This window comes from Oryzias melastigma, linkage group LG4 (genome assembly GCF_002922805.2).
Source record: "Oryzias melastigma strain HK-1 linkage group LG4, ASM292280v2, whole genome shotgun sequence".
In the NCBI taxonomy this organism is placed as follows: Eukaryota; Metazoa; Chordata; class Actinopteri; order Beloniformes; family Adrianichthyidae; genus Oryzias; species Oryzias melastigma.
Genome location: NC_050515.1, coordinates 23,973,317 through 23,995,135, shown reverse-complemented (window position 1 = coordinate 23,995,135; position 21,819 = coordinate 23,973,317). Strand labels below are relative to the sequence as shown.

Below are 21,819 nucleotides of genomic sequence, written 5' to 3'. Positions count from 1 at the left end.
GGGCCACACAAGATACTGAAAAGGATTCTGAGTTGCAGAAATTAGGTTTTGGAAAAATTGACTAGCCTGATACATCTTCATTTCACTTTGATTTTATGGTGTCTATACAATTGAGCCTCTGTAGGCTGAAAACTTTTATTTCCATTAAAAGACTTGGCATCCTTTTGTTCCCAAGACACTGCCCTGTCGTCATTTGTATAGATATACTACTTTATATTGAGATCTGATGTATCTAATGTGTTTTTTTAAAGTGCTCCTTTAATTTTTGTGAGCAGTATATATATATCCATTCTTGCTAGTAATGCTCTGAATTATTTTAATTAGTAAACTAGAAATTACTGCTTCTAATTAATTATATATTTATATTTAGGAACACTAGTGACTTTAACTTTAACTAGTCTACTATGTATGAATTCCAATAAAAAAAGATATCCAACCCTGCAAGTGAATGAAAAAGCTTTAAAATCAAAGAAAGAGATTGTTATTAGATGCTTGAAGCTGATGCTCTGTTAGGAAATAATAGATCTGCTCTGAGAAAGGAAACTGCACAAAACCACAAACTCCTGCCCAGGTTCTTCATGAAATCACTCCTGCACACTCACACCTGAAGGTCTTTAGCATGTTATTTTTATTTCTAAACCATCTTTGGGACATGCAAAGCCTCCTCTACTGATGCTGCATTAGAAACGCTTTTATTGTGAAAAGTATTATTAATGCAAACTTGAATGTTTAAAGGGTGGTTTAAACTTCAATAAATCATGAGAGACTTTGGTGCTTTTCTGGGTAACTATTTTTGGATCAGATGTGTAGCGATTTTGTGTCAGGTGGGTCAGAACAGCCTGAAACGCGCAGGAACGAAAGTAATCATGTAGATTTCCACGAAAGCCGGACAGACTTTTTAACCTGACATCAAGCTGTTCAGAGCCGTAATTCGTTGGGACTGTGATGCAGTGATTCACGTGCCAAAGTCAAGGCCCGGGGGCCAGATCCGGCCCTCGAGGTCATTATCTCTGGCCCTCCAGATCATTCATTCTTATTGTTATTAATGGCCTGATGTTGTGTTGTGCTGGTGACAACAAAGAAAATTGAATGATTTCATTTGTTTTTTGCTAAAAAGTAGAGCTGCCACAAACTTATTTTAATAGTCGACTGATCGATTATTTTGATTATTTGACTTATCGGGTCATGCATAAAGTGGATGTAAAAAACATCTTAATCACCATTAGCCTTGAACTAATTAAAAATAATGACAATAAGTATGATAGTCAATTACACTTTTAATTAATTGTGCAGCCTCTGTCCTTCATTAGTTTCTGGTATTAAAACAAGATTAAATTAAATGAGACTGAAAGATGAAGTTTTGGTCTCACTAACTCAAATATTTAAAAAAGTATTTTTTGGTGGTGAACGCTCACAACTTTGTTCAACTTTACTACACTCTGACTCCATATAATATAAAGTAACGACTAATCGACTATTGAATTAGTCGGCCAACATCGTGGCAGCACTAGTAAAAAGTACACATTTTATTTTATTGTCCAAGCTTTGTTTAATTCGGCAGCATGTTCATATTTGGATAATTTTAACATATTTTATGGAGATCAAAATCTTTAGGGTTATTTATAAGTGTATTTTTCATATAAAATGGCATAAAAGTAAAGAAATGTACTTTATTTTTAACTTTTTTAGTTTTGAAAAAATATATATACATTTGGAGGGTAAAATATTTAAAGTTATTTAAGGTTTAAGTTATTTTATTCTGGAATAATATTCCTGCCTGTTTTTATTCATAGTTTTAATTAAAAATGTTACATTTTTAAAGTTTAATAATTTAGTTTTAGCGTGTTTAATAAAGTTTATCCTATTCGGCCCACAACCTAAGGTGTATTTTGGATTTTGGCCTCTTGTGCGATTGAGTTTAACACCCCTGCAGCACTTTAACAGTGAGGCTTAAACTCAAAATCTTGAACATACTTTAACTTTTCGACCATTAACACGATCAACGTGAATCCAGTAGATTTTGAAGGAGAAAAGCGGCGTCCGCCGCTTTTCTCCTTCAAAATCTACTGGATTCACTTTGATCGTATTTACAGTTAAAAGGTTACTGTATATCCCCCAAAGACAGACACAAAAATCAAGAGTTCTTATCAAAATAGACTTTATTCTGGACTTCAGTTCCACTGATCTGATTTGAACAAGGACAGATGAACTGAGCTGCAGAGGAACTGAAGAAAAAAGGATGGGCTGGCGTGACGGACGATGGACTCGGCGTCTGCGTTCATCTTCAGGCAGCTGCTCGGATCAGAGACCAGGCGGGACTCCGGAAGGGAAACCAGGAAGTCTGACGGGCGGCAGCAGAAATGTGGGATTTGTTCTAGGAAGAAATAATTTAAGAGAACGTTTGGGGCCAGGCTGAGCTGGAGCATGATTGATTGTTTTTTGAAGTTCGTGAGGGTTCTGGAGGACCTGAAACCTGAACCTGTAGACGGGTCTTTGGTTCCGGTCGACGAGGTCCAACTCTGAGCAAAGTCGGTACCCCGAGCCGTCGGTCAGGTTTTCTACAGAACTGCTGCCGGGTCAGACAATCTGATGTTCCTGTTCCAGACTGAACTGGAGGTCAGGTCGGGATTCATTGTAGCCCCGCCCCCCCAGAGTTTGCATCATCGACATCCGCAAGACAATTCCAGACAAACTCATCCCCAACATCGTTTGTCCAACTAAAACCCCAATCGTGTTAATGAGTTTTCATTATTCAGGGATGGCGTCCACAGAAACTGATTTCGTGGTGACCCCGCCCCCAGCGGGAACTGATTTGTTTGAACACATTTTTTTTAAATCTAATTTGACATTTTGAAGTTGGTAGAAAACATCCCACAGAACATGCAGCGAGTGCAATGAAGATGGAGACCTACGGTGTGTGGGGGAGGGGCCATGAAGATGCAGCTCGATGGTTTCAGCTTTACTGGGAAGGGGGAGGGGCTTGACATTACACGTCTGTGCTGTCTGCTGCTGAGCCGCGCTGCAGCCTCCGCGCGGATTAAAAATGCTCTTAAAAATCTAGGGCTTCTCATAGAAAAATATTTACCGGGAACAAAGTCAGTGATCGCTGCACAGCGACGGCGGGGGAGGAAGAGCCGGGGAGGGGGGCCAAATTTCAAAGTTCCCACCTCTGGATGCTCCTCCCCCCTGCTCGCCTCTGTGCACGATGCAGGGTCTGTGCACATGAGTGTGCACAGGAGCAACCCCAGACAGTCCAGAACCACACAAGGGGGGGAGGGGCTCCAGCAACACCAGTTAGTTGTTGTTTATTTGTGTGTTTTTTTTGTGTACTTCTGTCCCACCCAACCCCCCCGCAAAGATAAAAAATATAAAAAGGCTAGAGAGGGATCTGAAATTTAAAAAAACTAAGTGCCGTCCTGGAAATGGAAGTGTCCGCACAAAGACCCCCGTGTCTGCGTTCTCGCCGATGAGGCCCAAAAACCGCCTCCACATTTTGGTACTTTTTTTTTCCCAGCTGCCCCCACCACCACTACTACCACCCCCCACCCGCATCTCTCTCAGAGTCTGCGTTTAAAAAGTGGGGCGCCACCGTCCGCGCGCCGCCACCTGTCCGTCCCGTTTCTGGGCCTGCTGGGTCGGCTGCTTCCTGTAGGCGGGGCCGCAGTGGCGAGCGCAGGGACAGTCGTTGGCTATGTACACATTCATGGTCGGTCCATGGCTTCCACCAAACCGCAGGACTATTTCCGAAGGTCTAACACACACACCTGCAGGAGAGAAGCGTCAGTCAGTAGAAGGCGGAGACGAGCAAAAACTTGTCTAACAAATGCTCTGTAGCACACTCACAGATCCGTCTGACGCGCTGGCCCCCACTTTGTCTCCCGCTGCGTTCCAGCAAACCTCAAAGATGCCCCCTGTCCCTCTGTAACTGTGGACCAACGCCCCCGTCTGCAGGAAGCACACACATGTCAGTGGTCCTGTTCCAGCAGAGCACCCTAGCCAGCTCCATTCTCCTCACCTGGGTGTTCCAGATGTGCACACATTTGTCAAAGGAGCCGCTCGCCAAGTGGCGCCCGTCGGGGCTGAACGCCACGCTGTAGACGGGCTCCTGGTGTTTGGTCAGCGTGTGGATGCAGATGCCCCGGTCCACGTCCCAGAGCCGGACCGTGGAGTCGAAGGACGCGCTGTGGAGACGACCCCACTGCGTTAATGCTGATTTTCATAGAAGTAGTCAAAGCGTCCAAACAAAAACCTGAGGTACGTAAGTAACTATAAGAACCAGTTAGCTCAGATCGCTAGAGTATGGGGCCGAGTGGTTCAATCTCCAGACTGACCAACGTTCATTACGTTGGCTCTTCAAAGAAATGACTTTATGACATAAATTTGGATATGACAGCTCAATTCTTCATGTTGGGGTTAAGAAAAGAATATTGGTTTTTATGTAAATCCAGACAAATTAACCCCAAAAAATAATAAAGAGAGAAAAACATCCAAACAGGGACAGTAGGTGTCACTGTTGCTCAACAGTTAAACCTTATAATAGTCCTTATTTCCATCAGAGAAGTTGAAGGTGGACACAGGTAGTACACATTCAGGCTAATGAGAAATGTTTCAATTTTGGGTTTCCAGGTTACCAGGCTTTGAGCCAGACGATTATCTACCTCAACTGTCATGGAGATCAATTGACAGTGAGTCTGTATTTGATAGCAGACTGTCACCTAGCTTTTGCTTTGGTCCTTCAACTGGATTTTCTTTTAAAGCAATGGGGGTTTAATTCAATTAGCCAAAAATAGAGAATGAAAACTGACCGAGCCTTAGTAGGACGACTCCGTCAGGTTGGATACATTTTACGGACCATCGGGAGAGTTGTCTTGCAAAAACAAAGGAATACAATTCCAACTCATGTGCCTCAGTCTTCAGTTACTTTCATGATAACACTTAGGGGTAGCTTGGTGGCAGACATCTACATGTGAGACTTGCCAGAAATGTGACCCTAACTACAAACTTTCTATAACATACTTCATATTTACTAAACCTAGGGAAATGCTATAGTTTGATCTGATGGGGACGTCCCCTCAGGGTAAGAAGTCAAACATGTTTCTCTATGTTGTTGACTATTACTGGAAATGGGATGAATTGTTTCCTTAGAGACACAGAGACGTCCTTCATTTCTTGGTAGTCTCCAGACAGATATTTGTAAAACCTGAAGGGTTGTACAGAAGTCATCTACTAGCTACCATCCACAAGATAATGTGACAAAAGCTGTAAGCAGAACCAAAAAGATGATGATTGACGCTTTTGTCGGTCAATATAACCATGTTTGGTTTCGCTTCACATTAAATGTGGCTCAACAAACAACACAGCAAAGACTCAACAGGAGCTTACTATGGGATATTATGTCTATAACTCTATGTCTGGACCATCAACGTTGGGCGGGTTTTGGATTTTCATCAGAAAAGTAGCACAGACTTTAATTGAAACTAAAAACTTACTGTAGGATACTATCAATGACTGAAAGAAGAGGACACTGTGGTTCCCAAATATAAACATTTCTTAGTAATCTATATATATATAGCTATATATTTTGAAACTGGAATAATAATGTTTATTCAAATCTATGGTAGATTGCACTATCTTACCACCTCTGTAAAAGGCAATTGTGTTGTTTGTTTGTATTTTTTGTTCATGACATTGTTTAATCTTAATAAAAATTGTGGGGAAAAAAAGAAAAACAAAATAACTTTTTAATGACTGACGGGGTTTCATTGTTTCCTGTTATTGAAACATAAAATACTGAGCCGCAAAAAGGTGTTAAATTCACATTTGTGTCGTAGGGCTGTGCAATACATCGATTAATTTGATTTTACCATGTAAGAAGCTTTATTTGAGGAAAACTGATTTTTTTTCCCAGCATCCTGTTTTCTGGTGCTTCTGTTATTTGGAAGGTCAGGCCACCCATCTCTCGTGATGCACAGACGTTAAACGGTAACCAAATCAACTTTTTTGTCTGTATAAATTGGGCTTTAAAAGTGCTGACTATTGGTCTGTCAGAATAAACTTGTCTAATACTAAAAATAATGGTCTAAAACCGTCTGTGTGCTACCCACTAAAGGTTGAATCGAAGTATTACAGTTGAATTTTGTGATTGGTCAAACCATTTAAGTCCCACGTCATGATCTGCAGCTCCAGTAATGATAACAGTCCTGTTCCCCAGCCCCTCCACTCTGACTGGATTTTCACATTTCGGCTGTGGGTGGAGTCAGCCTCCAACTTCCCTGTTTGGTTACCCTTTAAAATGGCAAGTACCGAAGAGTAGTTCGGTTCTATGGAACTGGTTCAGTTTTTGGCACTTCAGACTTGGAGCAACAAAACGCATGCTGCCAAATCCCAAAAGTGGGAGTACAACAAGTTTACTTAACGCCTGAAACAGAGGTTCTTAAGTTAGCGGTTCATGCTAGCAGCAGCTCACAAAAGACCTGAGGTCTTCAGGTCAGCTCCCAAACATAAGAGTTTTTGTTAAATAAATTCTGTTGTTTTTCATTTTTGTACAAGTAAAGAGGTAGAAGACAAAAAAAATGATTAAAATTTGAGATAAAAAAACATGGATTTTATCATAATGCCCAGCTTCAGACAATGTACAGAAGTTTTAAAACTCTTCCTCCTCTGTGATGATACAGAATACAAAAAGGCAGCGCACTCGCACGTCCTCACACCTACCTGGCGAGCATGAGGTTGGCACTGGGGTTGCTGGTTCCGGGCCCGGTGGGGCTCCACTTGATGGTGTAGATCTCCTTGCTGTGCGCCTGCAGGTCGTGCACGCACGAGTCCTGCTTCATGCTCCAGATCTGTAGAGCACAGCACAGAGCAGCGGGTCAGCCTCTGAACCAACCCGTCAGGGAAACTCCTCTAGAGAAGCTTTTAAGTCCGCAAAGCTGCTCCAGTTCATCACCTAAAGCGGTCCAATCAGAGACTTGGACCGTTGCCCCGGCCCACCCACAGAGGTGTAACACTGCTCACCTTCAGCGTCATGTCATCGGAGCAGGAGGCTAACAGGTTCCCCGTGGGGTCCCACTTGATTGCATTGACTTCATTCTGCAGACAGAGGAGGACGAACATGAAGACAGGGGGCGGGGTTTGTTAACTCCACAAAGGAGTCCCTCGCACACTCACTGTGTGTCCCTGGAATGTCTTGATGGGCCGGTCCTGGCCCAGCTTGCAGACGTGGATGCACATGTCGGTGCTGCAGGAGGCGAAGGTGTTGTTGCTCTGCCAGTCCACGTCCAGCGCCGGAGCTGTGGGACACAGACGGGCGTGAGCCAGCGAGCTCGGCTGCATCTGCAGCGCGGGAGTGGACATGTGACTGTACCTGAATGGAAGGGGAACTGCTGCTTGGCCTCTCCTGTGTGTGCGTCCCAGATGATTGTTGTCTGTCAGGACAGAAGCAGTGAGACCGATGAAGGAGTGGCCACAGCTTTTGGGAGCTGAAGGAAAAGGAGCGTTACCTTATCTACTCCTGCACTCAGGATAAAGTTTCCTTTTTTGTTCCACTTCAGGGCGAAGATGGGTCCTTTGTGTTGACCAAGGGTGCTGGCCAGATTACCTGATGCACAAAGACGAGAACAACAAGTTGTTTATCGTTTTCAGATCCACCGTGATCTCAAGCTTTTTTAATTTTATTACTGTACTTTGCAGTTAATTAAAATTTTCTTGATATTTTCAAGTAAATATTCATTCTGTTCTAAGTAGATTTTATTTCATGTGTGTTGTGTTCATTTTCTTTTAAGTCTTTACGTTTAATTTGTTTATACAATACCACATTTCCAACACTTGGTGGCAGCATTGCTGCAGAAAGCACAGTGGGGCTGCAGCAGAGCTTGAACTGTAGTGACGCTCTCAGCATGAACAAGCAGCTTTCCGTCACAGTTGAATAGTTCCGAGGATTTTACAGTTTCCTAGAAAGCGCGGCAGCAAAAGCTTTCTCACCGTCTTTTGTCCATATTCTGGCAAATCCATCGTAGGAGCCGGTGGCCAGCAGCGTGCCCTCGCTCTGTCAGAGGCAAACACACACCCGGTCATCTCAGCTTTTTAGTTAAAGGTAAATGCGCTGATATCATTCAGGGGGATGACAGTCGTCGTGACAACTTGCTCAGTTTGGAGGTCCCAGTTTCCTTCATTCAATGGAGCAAATCAGGTGATATGCAGCATATAGAAGCTCAACAACTAACAAATGAGACACAAAACTCCTGCTCAGGGAGTTGTGACCATTTGTTGACAGAACTAGGAGCCCATTCCAGGACCAGAACCGATTATGAAAGGAGTTCACTGAGCTTGGAGCAGGGCAACAACATGGAGAAATTCTACTTTAATGTAATTGATATCAAAATGAGCATCAGCTAAAGCCACTTTGAAAAAACCTGTAGCACCTGTAAACTCTTATGTGCGTGTTTTGGCCTTCTGTGTTCAAAACTCACGGTCACGTGAGTCCGTTTTTTGGGCTCCGTGTACAAAACACACCGCCGTTCGATGTTAAACTTTAAATTATGTGACAGCAAGGCTATGTCTAAATTCCTTCACTATCTTCTAGTGCCGTCTGAATATACTAATTCCAAAATTGAGTCCACTAAAATTTCCCAAAAGTCTTAGCGAGAAAATTAGCGTGCATCGATGTTCACTAAATTAGCGAATATAGACCACAATGCATTGCAGTGGAACAATTTTAGCGAAAATAACATATTTAAATGTAATTTTTTTAACAAACCATCCACATTTTTACCATCAGAACACAGTGGAGTCACAAACAGAAACGTTCGTATTTATTCGGTTTTCACTTTGTGAAATTGGTGACGTCATATCCGGCGTTTAGAAAAACGAAAGCAAAGTAGTGAGAACAATGTCTAAATTGCTTTTAAAATGCAGGGCACTATTTAGCTTTTTAGTAGTTAAGGGATTAGGGTGGGAATTTGGACATACCCCAAGGCTTTCAAAAACTAGAACAGAGCTGTGAAAAAAAGCCTGGAACAAGACTCACCAGACTTAAACCACTTTAGCATTGCACCAAACGTGCTCCAACTGAGAGTACTTCAGCTATTGTTAGTGACAGTCCAGTATGAATAGCATATACTAAAAGTGCATTCACAAAAACCTCTTAAATCTTTTTCCAGGATTTTTCTTTCACATGCTCATGTGTACGTAGCATTAGCTTTAAAACTAGAGCAAAAAATATGTTTGGATTGATGCTAAATTACAGAATGAAATACTGAAATGTTCATGGTAGGATTTTCTTTTGGAACATTTTATTGTTTTAGTGCAAAAAAAAAACTTTTCCAATAGTTTTAATGTATGATTATTTCACATTTTTTAATTCAAATATTCCTGTTTTTAAAATATATTTAGCTCATGTCGGTAGTGGTGTGAAAACTGTTTTTCATTGAGTAAAAATATTTGGAATTTTTATTCAGAATCTAATGAATTGATGAATTTGACCATCACATCCTCAAACCTCCAGTCAGCTGTTTGTGTAACAGCCACACACAAACACACAAACACAGCTGGGGAAGATAAACAGGTGATCAGAACTAACATGTAGCAGAAACCACTGAGAGATGGGGTAGGACATGTATACATGTGTGTGTGTGCGTGCACGGCCGCATGCTCACATTCCAGTCCAGTGAGGTGACGTCCTTGTTGCTCGGGACGTCCTGCCCCCCCTCCCGTATGCAGTGCCTCAGGACCAGCTGTGTGGAGCTGCTGGTGCTGTTCTCACTCAGGTTCCAGATCCGAGCGGTGGAGTCTCCAGACCTGTGGGGGGCAGACGTTGTAAATCTGTGCACATATGCTGCTGTTAAAGCGAACGGCTGCGACTCACCCTGACGCCAGCAGGTCGCTGACTGGGTTCCAGGCGCAGATGAAGACCTCGGACTCGTGGCCCCTCAGGACCATGGCCTTGTTCTGAGGGATTTCTACGTCCCCGTCCACTTCCATCAGGTCTGCGTGGTTATCTGAGGACGGCAACGGGTCAAACGTGCGACTCATTTCAGGCCTCGGGCCGCACTCCTCCTCCGTCACTCACTTGCTAAGGCGTGCGCTCCGTTCTCCTCCCCGTTGGCAGTGTTCTCTCCGTTCTTGGTGTTGCCGGTGATGCTGCCTCCTGCCGCTGATGCTGGTGCCGAGGCCGCCGCCTGCTGCTGAGCCATTTTGTCCCGGTACGCCTGCTGCCTCGTCTGAACGACGTCGGGCATCACTGCGTCGATGAGGGACAACGACTCGATGGGCCGCCCGTCAAACAGCGTGCCGTCCTGCAGAAAAGAGGAGCGGACGAAGGTGACGAAGACGCTCGCAGGGAACCGGCGTTACGATGACTCCCGTGTCTCACCTCATTGATGCTGACTTCTGCTTCCACGTACTGCAGGCCCTTCTGAATGATGCTGATGAGGGCGGCGGGGGGCACGAGAGCGCCGTTGATGTTGGACTGACTGATGTGGCTCTCTATGCCAAAGGTGAAGGCCGAGTGGGAGAACCCTGCAGGCAAACATTCAAACATTTTCACAACACATCACCAAAATATAACACAATCAGCATTACACACACATCACGGTATCATTTATTTAGATTTTCACAAATGCTTTTCTCACAGCCTTAAGCTCTTCCATCTAATGTAGCTGTAGTTTGGTCTAGTGCAGTCAAACTTTATTTAAAAGGAGCTTTTAGAATACACACACAGGTCAATATTTATGTTCCATCTAGAATATTCTGTATTTAACATTCAATAAAAAAAAAGGATGTTAAAATTCACTGATGAAATGAGTTAACTGGGAAGTTGCCTAAAGACAGATGAAAACTGTGTTTTTTGCATCTTTTTGTGGCAAAATTAAGTTTAAAATTCTCTTGTTTGGTCTGCACCAAAACCCAGATGAGCTTTTAGACCCAACCCGTTGTATGATCCAAACAGACCGGAGTGGAAGCCCTCTAAAGAGCTGCATTATCCCGGGGAAATAAACCACTGGCAGAACTTGAACTTTTTCTCAATAGATAATGGGGTCTATTGTGATAGACTTTTATTTTGAAGGGTACGAAATTAACGCTTGCTAGTTGCAAGGGTTAGTCACCAGATGGCGAGTAAATGTTTGCGTAAACTTAGGCGTGTTTTAGTTCTGTTTTATTTTTGCTCTCTTTTGAAACTTGAAACCTTTTGCTATAATTTTCAGTTAAGCTTGTTATGCGTCGTTTACACCTTTTCTTATGTTTTTTTTTTCCAAAAATGTTTTTAAAAAAACTGTTGCATCAGGTTCCTTCAATGCATCTGTTCAGTTAAAAGTGTTATAGGAAATAAATATTTCAATCTAAATAACCTGCTAATGATTACACGTTCACAGAGCGCTCAAATTGGACAAATAGGGTTATTTGATATATATCACGATATATGGAAAAAAATCATATAGTGATATAAAAGTTTTGACATCGCTTAGCCTTAATAGAAGTTTAAAAATGTTTAAAAAGCAAAGAACTCATCATCATTCCTGCAACATACCTGACTCCTGCAGGTATCTGTAGACCAGGAAGTTGACCTCATCACTGCTAATGCTCATCTTTAATCCCGTTACACCATGAGGTCAGCACGCACACACCTGAAACACAGAGACAGGTCATGAGCAGAAGTAGACAACATCAAAAACATGTATTGTGTGTCCTGCACAGACATGGAAGATCTGTTCATGTGGATGGAAGAGCTGATAGAACTACAGGGGGAAACACACAAAGACCAGTGTCATGTCTGCTGTTAAAGACCCACTCATGGAAATTGTGTTTTTAGTGTCTTTCATGCATCCATTCTGATGCTTCTTCTTGCAGACAACTAGATCCAAGTGCATCTGTGTTTTCCTCGTCTGAACTGGAATCTGGCTCAAAGGTCGTCAGGCTGGATAGCTCCAATATCGCTCGCCATTTTTGTTGCACTGGTAATGTTGAGTTGGGAGTGTGAAGGGCTGTAAGCTAGCGGGAGAGAGTATAAATGGGGAACTATATAATTTCACATGTTTGACTTTCTGTGTGAGTGTTGATTTTTTTTTTTACGCTGATCTGACTTCACATTGTTACTGAGAACCAAACAGATTTAGAAACCGCTTGAAAGTCACATACTGGTTTGAACACTTGAGTCAAAGAGCTTAAAGCTGAAATGTTTCCCCAGCAAGAGAGTTAGCTCATACAAGTTAGATGGGGTTAAAATGTTGACCTAGTTTTCCTCATAATGTGGTTAATTAAGTTTGGACCAGACATAACCGGTGACAGCACTGTCATAAGACAAAGAGCATGATGGGGGTTCTTTTCATGACTCGAGGACAGCAGAGGGAGTTTCCCGCACGTTAGATCTATGGCTGGGTATCGACAAAGATTTCTAGAATTGATTCAGTTTGATTCACCAGAGCCTGGATTGATTCAACTCAGATTTTTACATTTTTTTCAATCCACTCAATTCAATTCAATTTTGAGTTTACGCGGTTTACACATTCCTGAAATTATAATGAGATTGTTAATACCATACAGTGTTGCATGGATTCTCAAATGGAGAAACTCCAAAAATTGTTCTGCCACTCCTGGAAGCCGTTTCAGTTTGGCCACTAGGTGGCGATCGCGCTATAGGCCAACAACTTATTCCAGAAGAAGAAGAAAGTTGGTTCCTTAAAATAGTTTGGAAATTAATGAATGAGATATTTGTGGTTGAGTTGCATAGAAATACTGCATCAACAGGTATATGCAACACATAAAAAATTGTGAATATGCACATGAACCTCATGAATGCACAACATGATAGTCAATGTGGGCTCATTCATCCATGGGACATCTCGGAGTAGAATTAAGGCATCAGGTTTAAAAGTTTTCTTTCTTTAACATCTCAAGACCACAGCTCAACTTTGACATTGTCATTGACTGTATATGAGAATTGGAATGAGTGACCCCTCTCCCCTCGTGTTTCCATTAAGAAGTTCCAGCAGGCTCCAGGAAGCCAAAATCTCAAAGTCTTCTTATGGGAAATAAACAGCTATTATTCAGTTGTCAGAATAACCATTATTGCTCTGATACATTTTAACATGTTCTTGATAATCCTATTTTTTTTTCACTATATCTATTTTTTGTAAAACAAGTTATTCAAGTTATAAATTGGCTAATCGGGTGCCTTCGTTTAGGTAGAAGTTTCAAAATGTTTGTTGAGTCTGTTGGACTTTCAACAAGCTCACTCCTGATTGTCGGGAGTTGTTGCAATAGAATCGTCTCAGCTGATTCAAGACGTTGGAGGTTGAAATAAGCCACTTTCTACAGGTAATGTCACACTCACGTCGTCCAGGTCTACAATACAATCAATAGACATTGTACATGATCAGATTATGAGGACCAAATGCATGCAGTGATCACATCCAGATCCAGTTCAGATCAAAGACTTAGATACACGACTTTGTCCAAATAGTTTATGACCAAGACATATAAATGTTATTCGTAAAATATTGAATTTGTCCAACTATTTTTGCAGACTAAAGAAAAAGTTTGCAGAAACCTAACAGCAGCAGTTCCCTCCTCTGTTGTTCTGATGAAATAGTAGGTTACTCACCTACATAAATGATTTAAAAGGAGCATCAGTCCAGGGACTTTAACAACACCAGCATGAACACAACATAGAAAGAGACATCATTTTGGCCTCACCGCCTCCAAATGAGCTAAAACTTTATTTCAAATCACAAAAGCATTTACTTTTATCAATAACATCTTAACTTTCTCTTTCATTGATTTCAGTGGTGTAGAAACTCACCGATCCACATTCCGGTACTTGTCTCCTAACAACCCACATCCATTAACATGGTGACGTAAGTGATGGAGCACAGCCAACATACCGGCTAATCTGTTGATTGACTGTGGGAACAACCAGACGATCAAGTCTGGGGCTTGAGCTGGAGTAGTGACAGGTAAACTCCATCACCTGAGATTAAACTTGGTGACCTGCAGTACTGCGTTACGCCTGACAGGCCGAATTAACCCTTTAGCATCTAAGCTTCAGCTTCAGTGTTAACATTCCTTCAACTACCATAACTATTCCACCGTTTTTCAGTGGATTCTGTTGTGAAGAAAACAGTTTTACGTTTGTATGTCAGATGAAAAGACACTTTTATTTGTCAAAATGATCTAATTCACATTGATCACATAAACAGTCGAAGAGTTTTTTTTTTTTAAATATTAATCACGATTAATTTTTCAAATATTTGCAGTATTTGCCAACCACTTATTATTTGCGAATAATCACAAAATTTAATTTCTATGACATGACAACACGTCGGACCATGGATCAAATAGTCAGCTTTTGTGAAAAAGTGATCTGAACCAAAAAAAAACAAGATTAAAGTAATAACAGATATTTATTTCTTTTGTAAATGACCATGGTATAAGTGGGAAACCAACCCAATGAAGCGTTGTAATGCACGCTGTGGATGACTGCACCGCTTAGGGAAAGAGAAAGAGAGGTGCGATTAATTTGTGTTAATAAATATTAACCCTTTTTAATCACAATTTGTTAATCGCATGCGTTAATGCGTCAACATGCCGAACCAGACCACACCGCTCGGTGGAAACAAGGCTAAAATGTAATTTTCAAAAAAACTGTGAAGAACAGACATTAACAAATATCCATAAATTTCTGTTTGTGAGCTTCATTCAGCTGTTCATGCAGTAGTAATGAATAAAAGCATTAAAGGGCGGATCTACTCTCACCAGGTTTAGTTAGCACACATGGGTGTGTTTACACAGTAACCTGGTTTCCGAGGGAAACATAGCTGTGAGACAACAAGTAATGAAGGTTTGTGAAAGCCAAAGTACCAGAAACAGCACAAATGAGATTTTGGGGGAAAATACCAAACCTTCCTTTTATTGGCTGTGCCAACAAAAATATTTTTTTAAAGTTATTAGCCAAATATCTGGTAGAAAGCAACATTGGCTTTCACCAAAAACAAGTCTGATTGAAGGTCGACTTAGCAACCCAAACTACTGTTAGGTTAGTGTGGGAATTTGATCTTTTAACACCAGAGATGTTACAAGTGACACTCTCTTTGACATACTGTAAGTATTCGACCATGAATTAGATTATTCTGACATGGAGAAAACTGGCTTATCATATCGGTTGTGCACTGATTTACAATACATTACTAACGTAAAGTGTTGATTCACAACAGAATCAGCTGGTTTACGTTGATTGTGTAAGCACTTCACTACTATGAAATGTTGCATATTAGGGCATGGCCACTATTCTCCACTTCAGGATCTGGTTGAAAAGCTAGGGGTAGTCGAAAGAATGTCAACACTGGAGCTTAAGCTCTGGTTCATGGACCCCACATCAAGTCATAGTTCCAAAACTACCACTACAATGGAAACCGACAAAAAAGGTTCTTACTTCATCATCCTTCAACCTAGTGTTACCCAGAAAGCAAAGTGTCTCTGCCATAACACGTGGCATAAAATGCTTTAAACACAAGTTTGTCACTAAACAGAAGGCATCTGTTTTTTAACACCCAGTCTAGGTATTCTTTTATAGGGACAAACATCTAACCCAGACAAGACTGGAGTGTTTCTAGATGTGCAGGATGTTGACTGAACAGAATGAAGTGTCTGAGGAGTGCTCTCTGCTCATAACTCACCACAGCAGCAGCAGTACGTTCAGTCAGGCCTCAGAACAGTCAACTCCAAACCTGCAACATAAAAATTCATTCAGTCAGTTTAGAGTTTAACAAGCAAACTAGTACACAACAAGAACACAACAAAAGAAATAGCATCTACACAGGATATATGAATCAATTTTGAACCATCATTCAAGGAAACATTTTTAAAGTCTCATTCCGAACATCTTTTGATATATTGTAAAAGTGTTCCCAGTGGTCTAATAATTTTAATTATGGCGTTTATAGCCCAAAATAAAAAAATAAAAAAATTCTAATACAGTTTCTTCGGAACGGCAGTAGTTTATTGGAAATTCACCTCTGAGAGGTAGGCGGGACTGTTGAAATGGACTAAGCCCACCCCCACTTCCCATCACCCATTTACCCAGCCATTCAATTTTGAGGAAAATGTCAACTCAGACGAGGAAAACAAAGACGTACATGGATCTCGTCAGAATGGAGGGGAGCAAAAAGGTTGTGACCCGCCGAATGAAGCTTCTAAATCCCAACTTTTCAAACTACCTTTTTTCATCTGCTTCCTATTCACAACAATCGAAATAAAGATACTCAGAAAGGGCATTTTAAGTTTACATTTCTTTATAAATGTCCTCCATTATTAGAAAAATGCCAAAAAAAACATGTTAAAAAGAAACTAAAATATAAATACAGCGGAGCAGGTTTTTAATGCAGCATTTCCAAAACTACAGGATATCTCAAAGAACCACAACTAGTGTTAAGAAATGCCTTTATCTAGTGAAGTAAATGTGAACTTAACTGAATTTCAGATTACCAGATGAATAAACTTGAATATAATCACCTTTCTTATCAGATACACTCAAATGTACTTTTTTGCCACTTCATATAAAAAATGTAAACGAGTAAATACAGTGTTTCCTGAGGCCCACCATTCTGCATGTTACAGATCCAATTACCGTATATCTTACAATAGTAGTCCCGCCGTTTATTCTAAAAATGTGCTAGAATTTTTTGTATTTTTTTTACCCTCAGATATCTTAGTGAATGAAACAGCAGGATGTTCTGACAGATAAAAAAACAAAGCAGTCTCTGAGCTGACGTTTCCTCTGAAACCAGGTCATCTGATGACAACACCACCAACAGCTGAAAAACAGCTGAAAAACAACAGTGGTTTGCACTTTCTGAGACTAGAATATAATTTGATTGATTCTTGTTTACTTGTTTGTTTGTACACACTTGATTTACTTGCAAAAATTGCAAGGAACCTGGAAAGTACCAGATATTTATCTCTGAGTCACACTGGTTGAAATGTTGGCAAAAGATGTCTTGGATCAATTTTAGGTGAGTGAATCAGATCAAATCAGATAGTATAAAAATGAACCAATATCTAATAGGAATTGCATTTAAACCCCCAAATTATTATATGAATCAAAGCTAGAATAAATCACTGCACCCCTAGTTGGAGATGCATTGGGTTTCTGACTGTCTTCTAAAACATGTCATGAGTGACACCACCAATAGGGGGCAGGAGTGTACAGATCAATCCAACACCTCTCAAGATAAACACAAGAGAAATGAAAAGCTTTGCTAAAGGTTTAGTACAGAAATGTAAATAAGAATTTTAAAAGAAAACATCCTATAACACTGAGAAAACCTTTAAAACATCAGCGGTGGAGCTTTTTATAACTACAATCATAACCAAAAAACAGATGTTTAAGGTGCATTTTTTTTCCAGCACCTCAGTCACAGCCTTGAGATCGTTTTAGAATATGCCATCATGCAAACTCTCAATGTAATGCAAAAATACACCATCGCATATATGAGCACACATGCGGTCTTTTTGCTATAACTGGTGCAAAAAACGGTTGTTTTCCCACTTCACCTCCACTTCCTAAAACTTCAACTTTAATTTAATGACAATTATTTGTGATAAGTTGAAACAAAAACAAAAAGTGCAGGGAGATCCTTGTAGCATGTCTTTCGAGGGCAAATAAAGATGTAAATTATTAAATAGCTCCATGACATTTTATTAAGTAAATAAAACAGTTAAAAACAATTTGAGAAATTTGTGACTGTTAGACTGCCAATAATCTCAGTAAATCTTTTAGCCCATAAGAACCCATAGTGACATTAGTGTAACAGAAAAAACATCTAAAATGTTTTCTGTGGTCAACTGTGTTGACCCCCCCCCCCCAAAAAAAGTTATTTTCTGCTGCCCAGAGCCTTGGGGGAATAGGATACACAATGTTTTCAATAATGAAGTGGGTCATGTGACCAAAACCTACAGATTGGCAACTTGGGTCACCAGACATCTTCTGTGGGCAAATTTCCACATAAAGTTTCTAAAGAAAATTAAAACGAAACAAAAGTGTGTGAAGCTGAGTTGTGGATTGTGGTTATTGTCCACTTTTGCTTACCATACACAGTCAACGTGCATCAACAATCTAGCGCCTACTTTAAAATGTGGGCTGTGTGGAAATATTTCAAAGTGCTTGACAGCGATCAAAGATCTGCAGTTTGCAGTGGCTGCAGAACTAAATTATTGCGAGGGGGTTCATCGGCCAAAACCTTCATCACATCTGCGTTAATCAGGCATTTAAAAGCTTAACACCCAGAACTGCATGAGGAATACGAGAAAGAGGCTGCTGCGGGGGCTGAAAGGAAGGCTAGAGGTGTTAGCAGCATTCCTTCCATGTCCGACGTGTGTGAAAAGATGGAGAAAAAAAAATTGCAAGGGACAGCACTAAAGCTAATTGAATAACGAAAAAGGTCATAGAATACATTTCTATCCTGTTTATCTGTAAGCAATCAGCATACGATTTCTTATGGACTTTATTTGGACTAGCAAACTTACTGGTAAAGCCTGAAGGATAAAATATAAAATAAACATTTGCTTTCTTTGAAAAGGTTGTGTAAAATGTAAACTACTACGATGTCACTGCAATATTTAAACGATAAAGAAAAACACAACATCCTCATTTAATACAACAATTCGGCCAAGCATTTCATTTACTATTTGGATTTGGCAAAAAACTTTCACTTAGGTGCATCCCTAAGTATGTATGTGTGTCTATAGGTGCGTTTGTGTGATGCTTCTGTGCGGCACGATCAATGACAGACCAGCACAGTCACAAACAAGATTGTGGTCAAAAACGCAATGCTGATCCAACCAAGAACCTTCTCTTGGGTTCAAAAATATCAAAAGATGTTGCTTAAGATGCAAGAACAAACATTCATTTTAAAAATGACGGCATTAACCCTTGTGCTATCTTATGGGGTCCAGAAGATCTAATTGCTACTAATTGCTAGAAGCGTAAGATGCAGAGGACCTAATGCATAGCTTTCATAACCATTCAGATTGTTTGGAACGATGCTCGAGATATAGCGGCACGGCTGCACTTGAGCCAAAATAAACGGTTCACTACTGGCCCATCGGATTAAAGAAAAGGTCATTCCCAAAATACATCAAATAACTAATATTGGCCTGATAATTGACCAAAACTGATTAAATGTCCTACAGGCACTTGTGTATCACATGTGCAAAGGTGCGTGGAGCTTTTGCACGAGGTCAGTGAGTAGTCAATACTTTCAGCTTACTAACGCCTAGTGAGGGCATAATCGTTTATACCTCATAAATGCATGTAACTTCTATTATTACTTACAAATACTTCACGGTACAAGTACCACACGTGCAACAATCCTACATCCCTTGAGGTAAATGTCAGATACTTGTATAGCACTTTTCTACCTTCCTCGAAGGCCCAAAGCGCTTTACAGTCACAGACCCATCACCCATTCAAACACACATTCACACACTGGTGGTGGCTCCACTGCCGAACACTGCCGCCAACCTTCCCCCAGAGGCAAGGTGGGGTTCAGTGTGTTGCCCAAGGACACTTCGACAGAGAGCTTTCATGAAAGCAGCTAAATCTAGAGTTAAAGCAATCATACACTGTGCAGCTCACGTCTGGGTTTATTTTAAGCCCAGTAAAAAAAAAGGTTGGATATGACATCAGTCAATCATCTTCCATAACATTGAAATTTTATTGGTCCAGGACCACCACAACAATTCTCAAATAAAAATAAACACAATATACATTTTCAACTGCATTGCCTATTAACACCAGTTTTACAGGGTCACTTTTTTAAGGGCTCAAGAGTGCATCCAAATTTGTCACATATGCAACTTAACTTCTCAATGGTGTGAGCAAAAAAAAAAACATCTCAGGTCACACCAGTGTGCTTCGAAGTTCAATAAATAAATAAATGGACACCTCGCCCAGCTTGAAAGTATCCTTGAGGTTAAAAAACAGACAGTAACTAAACCCATACTGTGACCTAAACCAGATTGTAATAAAATGTGCAAGCCCAACTGTGATTGATCAAGAACCATACATTCCCATGTGTGTGCAGCTTCATTAGCAAGTTCTGTCGTCAAAGGGAGGCGAGTCGCTCACTGCGTCTGATTAATTGAGTGTATGTAGTCTTAAATGGTGAGACCAGATTGAAAGAAAGGTCGACAACTTTTTGCTTAAGATTGTTCAGACATAGTAAAACTGTGATCATAGATACAAAGCGATTGAAGATGTGGGACCACCAGTAGAACTAGTGCAAAAGTTAGTCTAAGGTCCTGTTTGTTCTTCCATTGCTGTCCATTTGTAATTATCTGTGGGAGAAGGGACACTCTGTCAGTAATTTTGTAGCAGCTTAATGCAGTAAGCTTTGTCACAGTTTCAACTCTAAATGTATTAGAACCGGTCACAAATGCACTATTACCAGCTATCATTTTCCTACAGTTTTTACAATAAACCAGGGGTCACCAATCACCAGGCCGCGAACCGGTACTGCCCCGTGACCCAATAGGCGCTGGGCTGCTAAAGAAATAATTAATTACGTATACCCGTTTTTTTCTTTTGACTCTTGACAATCTTTTATTTGGAAGATCATATTAATATTGATAAAGTTGCGTTACATTCACATAAACAGTTACTTTGTCAGTGTTGGGGAACTTTGCAATAAACACTGCATTCTGTTACAGCTATGACTGGATCTGGGCCAGAAATCTAGTCAAGCCACTCTTTTCCAAATGCAATTTTAAGATGACACTTCACAGCACCACAAATGCCTCTTAACAGTTTACTAAATTATCAGCAAAAAGTTAGATTTTGCTTTAATCATCAGCTTCACAGTGATTTCTCTTTAATCTTTCTGTCTATTAACTTCTTTGCTCAATCTCTGCCCTGAAATTTGCATTAAAACTGGAATAAATTAAGTAGTTGCAGTTAAAAAATGCAAATCTATCATTTATTAGATCATAAACTACATTTACCAGAACCTTAAACTAAATTCTAAGCTGCTTTATTCTCTTTTCTCTTAATTGCTAACATTTCAAAACACAAATGTCACCAAATGTAATATTACTGCACAAAATCCTGTTATATAATAACAAGCTGTCTGTGTTCCTCACGTAAATGCATGTCTGTTTCATGCATAAAAATGTTTATTTGAGAGAGTAAAAACAATGAGTTTATTCATGAAGCTCACATTTAAAACAGTTTTGTGTGAAGTAAATAGTGCTTTTATTGTCAATGCTAAAACAAAAAATGAAAGAACTGAAAGAGGAAGCTAACAGAACAGCTTGATCGCTCTGCATTAATGTTAACAGCAGAAGGTAATATGGGTTGAAAGACTGCCACAGACTTTTTTGGATTTCAGTCACCGCATTCATTATCACCTTCAATCAAAATCTATCTTAGTACTTGAAGGGTGTAGTGTTGACCTTGAGACAAATGACTGAGTTCAGATCTATAGACAGATCAAACAATAGAAAATGGGACCTGGGGCTTCCCTGTATGACATTTCCATCACTAAAAGGAAAGTGCAAATCAGGCAACAGCAGCATGGGCCGCTGAGGCTTTCCTATATCAATGGTTTTTTATTGATACAAATTGTACAAATATAATACATCAGGTCTACCTGATGGGATCTAGTGCTCCGGGATCTTTAACAACAAAAATACTTAACTACTTCCAGGGAAGACATGTTAAAACTAGGGCTGTCAGATTTGTAGCGTTAAAAACGCATTAATCTGACATGTGCTTGATGCCGACAATTTTTTTGACGCATTAATCGCGGACTTTCTCATACGTGCCTTTCC

At 40.5% G+C, this 21,819-nt stretch overlaps 1 protein-coding gene across 1 annotated transcript in view; it reads right to left on the bottom strand.

Annotated features, from left to right (window-relative positions):
• Positions 1-2,141: 2,141 nt before the first annotated feature.
• The window catches only part of LOC112150507 (TBL1X receptor 1), a 34,863-nt gene continuing 15,185 nt past the window's right edge, over positions 2,142-21,819 (bottom strand). The window contains exons 2-16 of the mRNA XM_024278889.2: positions 15,669-15,719; positions 11,525-11,621; positions 10,370-10,515; positions 10,067-10,292; positions 9,863-9,995; positions 9,654-9,795; positions 7,981-8,044; positions 7,500-7,597; positions 7,364-7,424; positions 7,168-7,289; positions 7,015-7,089; positions 6,715-6,842; positions 4,016-4,181; positions 3,844-3,945; positions 2,142-3,764 (exon numbers count right to left, since the gene is read on the bottom strand). Of these exons, the coding sequence (XP_024134657.1) occupies positions 3,738-3,764; positions 3,844-3,945; positions 4,016-4,181; positions 6,715-6,842; positions 7,015-7,089; positions 7,168-7,289; positions 7,364-7,424; positions 7,500-7,597; positions 7,981-8,044; positions 9,654-9,795; positions 9,863-9,995; positions 10,067-10,292; positions 10,370-10,515; positions 11,525-11,582 (1,548 nt within the window). The 5' untranslated portion in view covers positions 11,583-11,621; positions 15,669-15,719 and the 3' untranslated portion in view covers positions 2,142-3,737. The remainder of the gene's footprint in view (positions 3,765-3,843; positions 3,946-4,015; positions 4,182-6,714; positions 6,843-7,014; positions 7,090-7,167; positions 7,290-7,363; positions 7,425-7,499; positions 7,598-7,980; positions 8,045-9,653; positions 9,796-9,862; positions 9,996-10,066; positions 10,293-10,369; positions 10,516-11,524; positions 11,622-15,668; positions 15,720-21,819) is intronic.